The sequence below is a fragment of the Calliphora vicina genome, chromosome 4 (genome assembly GCF_958450345.1).
Source record: "Calliphora vicina chromosome 4, idCalVici1.1, whole genome shotgun sequence".
NCBI classification, from domain to species: Eukaryota; Metazoa; Arthropoda; class Insecta; order Diptera; family Calliphoridae; genus Calliphora; species Calliphora vicina.
The window spans coordinates 84350131-84362923 of record NC_088783.1 but is presented as its reverse complement, the minus strand read 5'-3'; the positions used below and the strand labels follow the sequence as shown (position 1 = coordinate 84362923).

The window sequence follows — 12793 nt, the reverse complement described above, 5'->3', positions numbered from 1 at the left end:
AGAACTATAATAGTGATAGGCTCAATTTCTTATCACTGCATGAGGTATAACCAAAAATTGGAGGGATCGGAACAGGTGGAGTCGCCTACCATACAAAGAAAATAGTTATTTCTAAATATGTATCTTGAGAACTATAATTGCAAGATTATTCAAACTGTACATAGAATGGCTGAAAATGGTCGGAATTAGATTAGTGGGCGTTGGAACTCCCGTAGAAAGTTAGTAATTAACTACTAACTTTCTACGGGAGTAGAATATCTGAAGGTTGCATGAATGTATAATTGCAATGTATTTAAACTTTGTATGAATCAATTTCTTATAACTGCACATAGGTCTAGAAATACACAATTTATGGCCAAAACTCAAATCTTGCGATTATATTTTTGGTACTGCATATTGAAGTAAACACTTGAAATATACCTATTTGGACTTCTGTACGGAGTTTAGCTAAAAATTGTCATACATAATCTGTTTTGAATATCTGGATAACTAAAATTGCGAGATTCTTCAAACTTTGTCTGAAACATTTTTTTTATAATTTTATGGAATTTGTCATGGAACCTCATATACAAAATAAATAAATTAATACTATCAGATATCTTTAAACTTTGTCTGAATCACTTTCTTATATTTTTAAAATGATTCGATGAAATTGTGAATTAATCATTATTTTCGAATATCTAAAGAACTGTTATACATAACTACAGTCTTCTAACTTTTTATAAATTACTTTAATACAAAATAAAATTGGTTGCCACAACTGAAAAATTCGTTCAACTAGATTGAAGCATTTGATTAGCAATAAATTTTAAAATAAGTTCTCAAAAGATCTATTGAGATGCTTAACATTAAACCTTCTAAGGATTATAATCACCCCTATCGCGAATCAATAAACAGCTGTTACGAACAAAATCAACTATTGTGAATGAACAGTTTAGGGGAATTTCACGATAGCAATTTTCTCTTCGAGGGAAATGGATATTTTATGGGAACATAAATTTCACATGTTTTTCACGATAGGGGTGAATGAATAACTATTTGTATCCACATGGGATCAACAAAAATCCATATTTTCAAAACGCTATTTTCCCTTGAATTGACATCACTTTTAAACGAATGAGAGAGGCACACACAAAAAGAAAAATAAGAAACATTGCTACGAATAAATGTTTTTCTAACTAATCATTAAATAGAAACTGTTTGTGTTGAAATATTAGTTAATTGCATATACAATTTTTGGAAAGGAATTAACTTGGAAGGAATAAGGTACTTATTAAAATATGTAGAATATTTTCACAAATTTAAATAATTTTGAAATTTTAAGATAATAAAATAATTAAACTCTATTGCAACTAATAAACTGTGTATTTATCTATGTTTGTTAAATAAATAGTATAAAATAAACAAAAGTGAATAATTTATAAATAACCTACTTACGGCGCACTTTAAGTGTTTTTGTAATCCTACCTTATGTCAAATATTCAATGTTTTATCGCTCTCTTTTAAATTTTTGGTGGGGATGCCAGATACTTGTTTTAAATTTAACAATTTGTATTAAAAAACACGAATATAATAAATTTATACATATTCAGTCCAAATTTATACATATTCAGTCCATCTGCTGCGTATTTTATAATTAAAATAATAAAATATGCAGCAGATACTTAAATAATTGTAATGAAAAAGGTGTAATTAAAGAAATCTTAGTATTTTTTTATAAAAAGCTATTTTCACTGTTTATAATGGATATTTTGCCAAACGCCTCTGGCAATATTGTTTCTGGCTGTCTATTTGAAAGATACAATAAGTATATCTGAGAGATACATACATACATATGTATATGTTCGTAAATATGTACATATATACATATTTATTTTCAAGAGCGTTTAATGTAAAATTTGTTCGTAAGAGAGCAAAAACCTGCTTTTGTTTAGAAAATAAACGACAAAGAAAACGACAAAACACATGTGAATTGATAAGAAATATTTTTATTGTTATTCTTCTTTATGACTGATTTTCCACTATTAGAAATTATAAATATTCACTCAGCATTCACGTGAAGAAATGTTGTGAGTTCAAGTTTAAAAAGAATCTTCCAAAATGTTTGATAAAATGTTCACATAATAAGCATTAAATAATAATTGAGATCCTACAAATGTTTTATTTTAATTTCAAAGAGAAAAAGTCAACAAGATAGGGTATTTGACGATGACGACCAGTTTGTTGATAATTTTGTTGTTTAATTCTACAAAAATAGATTCAATTTGTTGTTGTTATTTTTTTTTTTGGATGTTACTGTATTTGATGTTTGAGTGAATTTTGTATTTAGTTGTTAATAAATTGTCAAAAAGAAAGGTAATAGTGAAATTCTATTAAATTCAGAGTAACTACATTTAATTTAAACTCATGGATAAATAAATAATTACAAGTCTGTGCGAAGGAATATTGTGAACGAATATTTAATAGTGATAATATGATGATAATTGATTACAATTGATTATTTATCTAATATAATGATAATTGATTATATTAGAGTGATATTGTACATATGCATTGAGTTTATGTTTTATATAAATTTCGTAACAGTCAATATTTAAAAATGTAGTTCTAAAGTGATTGTCAAACTGAAAAACCAACCGGCAATTTCACCATACAAATTACACCTTAACGTTGCAACGTTAAGATGCTCCAATTATCTTAATCTTCTGCAAAATGATATCAAGAAAACCAAGATAATTAAAATTTGACTTAAACGACAACAAAAATGTTATACGGTTACGTTAAGAATCGCTCGACTTTTTAAGGTTGCATTGCATACATATATTTTGGAATTCACCCATATTGTGAGTTACACATTAAAAATGAATGTTGTATGTATAAAAAAAACTTAAATTTGTTACTCACTGTTATTATTTCATGTAGAGATATGTGGAAAATTTTCAATTTGAAATTCAGGTTAAGGTGCCTATAAAGCTTATGATGCTACAGAAATTCGATCAAAGTTCTTTATAACTTATAAGGGTGTTTCAAAGTATTAACGATTTAAAGAAGTGATTCTAAAATAATATTTCTTCTTTAATAGCTGCTAGACATATTAATTATATATACATTTGTGTATATATCAATTTAGATTGCAGTTAAATTTATTAATGGAGATGAGTCTCAAGTAAGAGACTGCTGTTAATCTAATCTACAAACAATTAAATAATTTGAAGATAATAAATTACACCGTATAACAATACAATCTTATTCAAAACAAAAATTCATCTACATATGTATATACTAGCGGGAAGCTATTTTTTCTATAGTGTTTATTTAGTTCGCTTATTCAGAACAGTTTGTGTTCTAGCAGGGTCTAGTTTAGGGAATATTTATAATAGCAGAGGTCAGCTTAACCTAAGTTTAATTGTCAAACACATTCAACACTATCGCGAATCAATATTTCACATGAGATATGTTCCCTTTTCCTATTTTTCGTTCATTAACTTTGTTCAATAGCAATTTTCGCTTCGAGGGAAATATTTCATGGGAACATAAATTTCACATGTTTTGCCTATAGCGGTGATAGTTTAGCAAACAAAAGTTTAGTTCCAGTTTTGAGGAAATATAGTTTGTAAATTCTAAAAAAGTTTAAATTTGCATTGTAAAGTGCAGATAAAACGGGTTTGTGTTAACGAAAGTGTGCATTATTAATTTATCGGACAGAGAATTAGTATTGTCCGATTTTTCGTTTATGATTACAATACAATTTTGACTGGAAACTCTTTAAGTTTGGTGTTGCGACTAGGGTTCCTACGCGGGAAAAATTTCCCGGGAATATTTTTTTTTATTAATTTTCGGGAAATGTTTGTCGGAAATTTCTTCATATATTTTATTCTAAAAGTTAAAATTTTCAGATTCGTTTCGATGGCGAAATTTGTTGCTAATTGAATCATTATATTATACCCATAGATTTGTTCGGTTCCAGCAACAGATAGTCAGTTGGCAAAGAAGTATTACGGTTGAAATAACCGAATTTTTTCACTCAACTCAAGCCACACAAGAATATTTGGTTATTAAGAATGAATCTAATTTAAAGTTTATGCTCTTGAAGGAATTAAGATGCCTATGGTATGGTATTCAGGCAGCCGTCCAAAACCTTAAGTTTGTTCAGCTCACTTGGGTCCAATAAACGTTCCCTTTGTGATACCTGAAAGGAGAATAATAACAGAACGGAAGAAAAAGGAAAATAGAAGTTAAAGAAAAGGGAAATCTACAGTTTGAGTCATAGTGAAGTTAACAAGAGTAGAGTGTAAAGAAAAAGAGGAGGAGAGGAGTTAAGAATTCAAAGAATTCGAAAAACGCAGACCATCATGATGCCTAACATTACAACTTCTAGGGATATTCAATGAATATTTTTCATATTTAGAGAAAATAATAACAATAATAGTGGTTCAAATTTGTTTATCTACAATCAGATATGAAAAATGTCTCTAACTACGCATGTTTTATAGATTTAACATAGTCGCAATTCTTAATTTTTTAATTAAACAAAGAATTTATTGATTTTATACTGATTAACCAAGATATGCCTGTTGATTGAGCTTGATCATTTTATATTATTTTGGAAGCAAATGAGAAATAAAAAACAGTGCAATTATAGTTTTTATTGAAAAAAGAGGTTTTTTAAGTCGTCCTATATATATGACATTGGGGTCACAAAAACAAATCTAAAACGCAATAATGAAAAATTCATAAATATAACAATCAAGCTACTCTTCATAAATATAAATTCCAAAAAATTATATGGTCAATTCACAAGGTCTCTTATCATGTCATAATGTCCTAATATTTCACAATGGTTTTTACTGTTTTTCGAGCAAAAAATTTCATAAAATAATACTACTCTGTTTGCTATGTTTATTGTGTTATCGTAGCCAACCAGCAGAGACCTGCGCCGAATGCCTAAAGGCTGGGTTAGCCGACCATTGATGTAATGTAACCGTAATGTTGACTTAACGTAACACTTTAGTGCGATTATAGAACATTTAAAATGTGTCATATGTTTTTGACATAAACAAACAAATTTTAACAGCTGTTTGAAAGTGTTATCAACACAATTGTTTTAAATACTGTTCAAGCGATTTTATAATTTTTTTCTGCGATTTTAAAAAAAAAATTATTAAACTTTTTTGGTAATAACCGTAAATAAACCGTACACATAATGTATTCATCATCATTGTGAAGTGCTTCGAAGTGACTTCATATATGTTTATATTAACCCATTAGGAGACAATTATAAATATTATTTATTACCTTGTCATACAGACTTTATTTATTAAAGGTCCGATAACTTAAAAATTAATTAATATTGTATTGTACTTTATACTAAGGGCCATTATTACAACTTGCCTTTATGTTCGTAATAGTAATAGTTAACTTTAAGGGTACCTTTTTCTATTGCATAAAGTTTTACCTTCACTATTTCGAACATAAAGGCAAGTTGTAATAATGGCCCTAATTTGTTAATTTAATTTGTGAAACAAAATATTAATTTAATATTTTCAAACTTATTACTTTCGACTATTATTAGTATACATTTTATAAATGCTTGTAAGAACTAATTTGTATAAGTAAATATTACCATAACAATAAAAAGTTTTTTTTTAGTAAGAATTGTGCTAAATTTCCCAATTGTTGATAAATTCACTGACATTTATTGTTGTGGGATATGCTAGTTCCTTTGTTCCTTTTACAATGCAGAAATTGAAAGGCAGACATTTTTCTCATTCTCTTTTGAACTAACCTAAATCTGTGTAATACACACTGTACCTCGTCAACCCTTTTCCCAAAAGGCTTTAGAACAGTGATGTTCAAAAATAAAAATGAAAATGTATTGGTGAGAGAGCTACCCAGCAAACATAATGTCAAACACTTAAAATAAGAACAAAATAAAAAATGTTTAGATTTAGAATTTTTGCCAGATATAACCAATTTATTAAATGAATGTAATTTAAATTTAAAGGAAATAAAAGAATACACATTAACGGCCGAAATTCTCTAAAATTTTTTATTTATTTCTGACTTTGTTGTTTTGTGTTCAATTGTAATTGAAACGCGTGTGTTTGATATGCTTCGTTCAAAAAACAACCAACAACAATGCTTAATGAATTTCTGAAAAAATGAGACATTTGTTACGCTCTTTTAAAGAGAATAAGAATATGTGTGTTGTTACTCAGCGCGAAAGCACAATGAAATGAACATCATTGCTTTAGATCAGGGAAAGGCAAAACATGGGCGCCGCGTTTTTCATTTATTCTTCTCTTACGTACGTGTACACACGCATTGTAGAGAAATAAACAACTTTTAATCAGTCTAGCTTGAGAACTCAAACAAGCAGGTTGTGTATCGTTTTTTTATCGCACAATTTAAGAATCAGCGTTGCCAGTGAAAAAAAAAATGTCCCAACTTTTGAAGATGTATGATGAACAATATGAGATTTTACATTTTTAATTGGGGAAAAGAGACGAAAGTTTACTGGCAACACCGATTCGAGGTGAGAGCGGAGAGAGTGTATAACTAATACAGTCGTAAAATGCAATAGTATAGGTTGCCTTTCCCTGCTTTAGATTCTAAAGAAAAGTTTAGAAAAACTAAAGATATTATACAAATCAAACTAGAGTGAATGAGAATTACAGACACTCATGCTTTATTTGTAAAAATATCAAAGCTTAAACAAAACATCAACAATAAACAGTGAGTTTATCTTTTCTTATATTTTGTTTTTTATTTATGTATTTACATATATTATTGAAATATTTAAAACATTTTTAGAACATTGAAAATATTGTTAAGCGTTCTGAGCATAAGTATTTTTTATACAAGACTTTTAAAAACAAAAAGTTGACAACACCGTTAGTAAATGTCACGTAGAAACGTAAAGAAATTCTGTTTTTAACAGGTTCAGACGTTACAGTTAAGTTACATTTTGTCACTATAACTGCTTTAACTATTTTACACACAATAGAAAGGATCAGCTGTTCCGTTCCGTTAAGGTTACATTAGTCGTGATATATTAGGACAATATGACTGATAAGAGACCTTGTGAATTAACCGTACAAACGAAATATGTCCATGATGACTGAATATGGGCATTATGAAAATATCACAAATGAAAAATTCAATAACTCAAAAATAGTAGCAAAAAATAATGCGATCACACAATCCCCGATGATGTATTGGTGAGTACTAAGTATGTGAACAAAAAAAAAATGGTATTTTGATAAAGGTCTCTTATCCTGTAAACAAGAACTACATGAAGTACAGTCGGCATATCTGGGTTAAAACTACGACTGTGGCAATACCGATAAAATACCGAACAGGTTGTCCATCTCCGTTTAAAATATACGACACTTTTGGACACCTTTTTTGTGCTCTTCAATTCTCTTTTAACAAGAGCCCAATATCTCTCCATTGTACTCAGCTCCAGGCAGTTTAGAGGAATTGCTCCAAATACCACATTATTGTTCTGGTACCACTCAAGACCTTTCTTACCATAGTGACAGATGCCAAATCAAGCCAAAAATAAGTGAACACATTAAGAAGTCTAATGAATGGAAACATAATTGTTTGTAAACATTCCTTGCCATACCAAGAACTTTGTCTGCTTTTTGGTCCTAACATTCCTTCAACATACCCTCGAGCATCTGCAACATAAAAAATTGACCCAGAAGCTGCGAAATGTTTTCCATACGTACGTTTCGTCATCCTGTTCTGTCTTTGGCCTCTAAATTTTGTTTGAGCTTTTAAACCTGCATTGGCTTTAACTTTTCGTACCAAATAATCCGAGTACTGACCTAATCGGGCAGCTTTCCTACCGGAGGTGTTGGGAAATGCTTTCTAATTTTTTGCTTTAGAAACGTCATGTGGACAATTCCTTCTACCTGAACTAGGTTTTATATCAACGGACAAGTTCTCCCGGTACTATTTAATAACGTTGGAAACAGTTTTATAGCAGACCTTTCATTGTTGGCCAACTTTTTGACATTAAACATAATAACTGACAAGCTTTACAAAGGTAACTTGATCAAAGAAAAAAATCAATTATTACTTGAGTTAAAAGTTTTAGTGAAAAACTTGTGTTAAGAATTTTACAATCAGTTCTTTATAACGGTTCTAGAAGTAGTTCTTCCATCAATGTTTGTGCAAAATTTAAACACCTGGTTCCGAGAAGCAGTTAAGGAAATCGCTTGCTTTTTTCCAAAGCTAATTTTTAATAGTTTCTTGGAGTTCTTTAGGAACTAGTATGTGTTTCATAAAAATCTGTATAATTACTTAAGAATCATAACACCGTTGTTGTGCCACTAGTTCTATGGGTGTTATCAAAGAATCTGATTATAGTTGTTTTAGAATTAGTTTTCCTTGTCATTTTGTTTTTTATATTCAAACTTGAATCTAATATAAGTAGGAGAAGTGATTGCAAAATATGTGTGTATTGACTTATTTGCTATTCCATGATAGTAGTAATTATTATATATGTAAATATTTTTATTCCAGATGCAGCGTTTTAGAACATTGACACAACTGAAAAACAGTTTACTGTTGCCCACATTACGCACATATAGTAAATCAACGAAATTGCCGGAGTTAACGCAGGTAAATTATGATTAAATGATTCGATTTTTAAAGGGTTTCTTATAATATCGCTTCGCTACCCCTATCGTAGTACAATAATATGAAAGAATTTTATACAAAATTAAATGTATATAATTAATATCGGGTTTCGTATGTTTTTTTACAGTGAACTAGTTTCGATCCAGCCTATTTTTAGTTAAACTACTTACAGTAATAGGAAATAACCTAATAAAGAAGACTTTAGCTATAACATTATTTATATATTCCAAAATAACTCTGTATGAATTAAGTTTGTGTGTTCTGATACCATGGTTAGAGTTTTACACATTTCTCTAATTTATTGTACATGTGAGGTTCCATGCCCTCCCAGTTTTGGTTTAACTTCATGTAGTGATATGAAATTGATTCGTATAAGTTTGCTTTGTATGATGTCAAGCTCCGTATAGTGATAAGAAATTAATTCGTACAAAGTTTAAATACTTTCACGATTAGAGTTCTTCAGATATAATCGGCCAATCAAGCCAATTTTCATCCAAACTGCGTTCAATGGTAGCAAAGTAAATCCCGCGAAGTTTTGCAGTTTTCACTTTGGTATTAGAGGTGTCACGCCCACTTGAAATTTCAAAATAAAAAGTAGCCTATTGTTCCTTTCATACCAACAGACAAACAAATAAACAGACACATTCATATTTATATAGTACATCTATAGATTACAAAAACTTAGAGTGAGAAATTATTGTCTGCTCAACAATTTTACGTTTTACCAGGCAAAAATTAATGGAATTTCAAGAATACTTTTAAGAACAAAATAAACATTTCACATATTATATAAGATACATATTTAATCCTCTAATTCTAAAGAGAGGTTTAACAAAATAATAATTTCAAGTAATTTATTGCGAAATTCTTTTACAGGTACGACACAAGATCAAGCGTGGCAATTATGCTGAATTAAGTGGCAAAGATGTAACCTTTTTTGAGTCGTTACTTGGCACTACCAATGTTTTAAAAGACGGCGAAGATGACTTGCAAGGTTACAATGTGGACTTTTTGCGCAGTGTGCGTGGCAATAGTAAATTGGTACTTAAACCCGGCTCAACACAAGAAGTTTCCGAAATTTTAAAATACTGTAACGATAGACGCTTGGCTGTCTGTCCTCAGGGCGGCAATACCGGTTTAGTGGGTGGATCAGTGCCAGTATGTGATGAAATTGTTCTTTCATTAGCTCGTCTTAATAAAATCATTAGTATCGATGAAATAACGGGAATAACAGCCTGTGAATCTGGATGTATATTGGAAAATTTGGATGCTAAGACCAGAGAATCTGGTCTAGTAGTGCCAATTGATTTGGGTGCTAAATCAAGTTGTCATATTGGTGGTAATATATCCACCAATGCTGGCGGTTTGCGTGTCATCCGTTATGGCAATTTACATGGTTCTGTGTTGGGAGTGGAAGCGGTAAGTGAAACATTTTAAAATTGTATGTTTCGTTTGATATAAATTTAATTCATTTCTCAAGGTGCTGGCTGATGGAAAAGTGTTAGATCTTATGTCGGATTTTAAAAAAGACAACACTGGTTACCATCTAAAACATTTATTTATTGGCTCTGAGGGTACTTTGGGAGTGGTTACCAAATTGGCTATGTTATGTCCACCCGTTTCTGAATCTGTAAATTTGTCTTTCTTGGGTAACTTATTTTAGGATAACTGAACTGAAACAAAATTCTCATGTTTTTTTTTATTTACAGCCTTGAATTCATTTGATAGCGTTTTGCAGACATTCAAAAATGCCAAACGCCATTTGGGTGAAATATTGTCATCATGCGAAATGGTCGATGCGAAATCATTGGCTGCTAGCTGTGAAAATTTCAATTTCAAGGCCCCCATTGAAGGTTTTCCATTCTATATGCTTATCGAAACATCTGGCAGCAATGCTGATCATGACATGGAGAAAGTCAATAATTTTCTGCAATACATTATGGAGAAAGGCGATGTAATCGATGGTACCTGCACCAACGAACCAAGTAAAATGCAAGAATTGTGGAAAATCCGTGAATTCATTTCAACTGCTTTGACCAGGGATGGCTATTGCTTTAAATATGATGTATCTTTACCGCTACGTTCCTTCTACGAAATTGTCAATGTTCTCGATAAACGTGTGGGTCATATGGCGAAACGTGTTTGCGGCTACGGCCATCTGGGAGATTCGAATCTGCATCTGAATGTTTCCTGTGAGGAGTACTCGCCTGAACTGTACAAAATGCTTGAACCCTTCGTTTATGAATACACAGCACAATTGAAGGGCAGTATAAGTGCCGAACATGGCATCGGTTTCCTTAAGAGAAATTATTTAAAATACTCCAAAAATCCCGAAGCTATAGATATGATGCGGAAAATGAAAAACGTTTTAGATCCAAATTGTATATTAAATCCTTATAAAGTTTTAGGTGAATTAAATTAAGCTCATTATAATATATTGTGGTTTTATATGGATTTTGTAAAATTTCTTTGGTATTAATTGTATATAAAACGTATTTTGACAAATTGTGTTTTTTTTTTGCAATAAAACAATGAACTGAATAAGTATTTCGATATTTTAATCTAGTATTTTATGTATCTACATATATATTAATTCTTAAGTTGGACTTTGTCTAAATGGTTCTCCGTCAATTTATAAAAATTTAATTCGTTTCTGGATTCTAATAAATGCTAAAGTAGTATTCAAAATGCAAATCTGAATATTACTTTACTGAATTTCCCACAGTTTGTCAGCTATGAGCCACAAATCGTGAAAAAGATATAAAAAGACAGGAAAACAAAACTACAATTGGATTCCGAGATAGACCTCTTTCACACTAGGCAATTTAGTTGCGCAAGTCTCTTGTGTTTAGGAAGTACTAAGATGAAAAATAATTTCCAAATTCGCATTACTGAGAAGACCAGAGCCTTCCGAATTAGACATATGTAAATTTCAACTTTATGTCCAATTTTCACTAATCGCATTGCTGATTTAAAAAAGTTTAAACCTGTTTTGTATCACCCAATATGTTTTTAAATGTTTAGCAAAGGGAATTTATAGCCCGTCCGTCAACAGAGTCAAAACTCTAAAAATACCATTTTTGGGATTTTTGAAAATTTTTTGGGGAATTGCGGGATTCTCAATAACAATTCATATATTTCTTTTTCACTTTTACATTTTTATCAAACATTTTTATTTAAAATTTCATAAATAAAACTTTCATTACATTTTCAATATTTTATTTTTGAAAATTTTACAAATTTGTCAAAAGAATACACGATTTCCTACTCTTGATACATAATAATCAGCCCAATTATAAAAAAAAATTCCTGTGAGTTTTTTCCCTTTTCGTTTTTTTAACATAGAATTTGAATAGGAAAAATGAGAAAAGGGAAAAAAACTCCCGGGGAATTTTTTTTTCATAATTGGGCTGAATTTGTACATACATATATTATAATATATTATATATCTAATTAGAGTGACAATGGGAAAAATATATGTTTGAATTTTGATGGGTGGCGAGTGGAATATTATGACACTAGGCCTAAAAGTTATGTGCTGAAAATTTGAGCCAAATCGGATTGGAGATTAACCCTGTATCTCTTTTGGGTCAAAATGTCCTAAAAACTGTATTATCGCTAAAATTCGGAAAAAAAATTTACTACTAAATAAATACTTTTGCAATTGGATGCAAAATAATCGAAATGTGTACGTAATTGACGTTGAAATGAGATATAAATGACAAAAATTGGTTAAAAAATTTTAAAGTTATTAAAAATTCCCCAGACCATTAACGCGTCTCAGGCCACTTGAACAATAACTTTAGGAAAATAAATTAACATATTTTGAGAAATATTGAAATAAAAGTTAATTTTTACTTATATCCTTATTTACTTGTGTATGACTTTTTGTCTTCGTACGATACCGTTAACCTAGTCGCAGGTATGGCCAAACAAATATTTTTTAACGGCTGTTTCGAATCTCCATTTTCAAATTTTTAAAAATTTTGTTAAACAAATTTCAGAATTTGTTGATCATCACATTGGGATTTATTGAGATCATAATAGGGAATAAAAATATGAAAAAAATTATGTCAATACCTCTTACAGTTTTTCCGTACCTGCGATTTAATTTTGCGATTTTCAAGAAAAACAATTTTTT

General features: G+C 30.1%; 1 protein-coding gene across 2 annotated transcripts; it reads left to right on the top strand.

Moving 5' to 3' along the window:
* The first annotated feature begins 1124 nt into the window (after positions 1-1124).
* On the top strand, positions 1125-11196 carry D2hgdh (D-2-hydroxyglutaric acid dehydrogenase). Of its 2 annotated transcripts, none has more exons than XM_065508676.1 (5): positions 1125-1266; positions 8536-8634; positions 9529-10071; positions 10133-10301; positions 10362-11196. In XM_065508676.1, the coding sequence occupies exons 2-5, from the start codon at positions 8536-8538 to the stop codon at positions 11072-11074; spliced, it is 1524 nt and encodes a 507-aa protein (XP_065364748.1). In that variant the 5' UTR covers positions 1125-1266; the 3' UTR covers positions 11075-11196. The 2 variants fall into 2 exon arrangements, with proteins under 2 accessions (XP_065364748.1, XP_065364749.1); XM_065508677.1 differs by lacking the exon at positions 1125-1266 and adding an exon at positions 2321-2355.
* The last annotated feature ends 1597 nt before the right edge of the window (positions 11197-12793 follow it).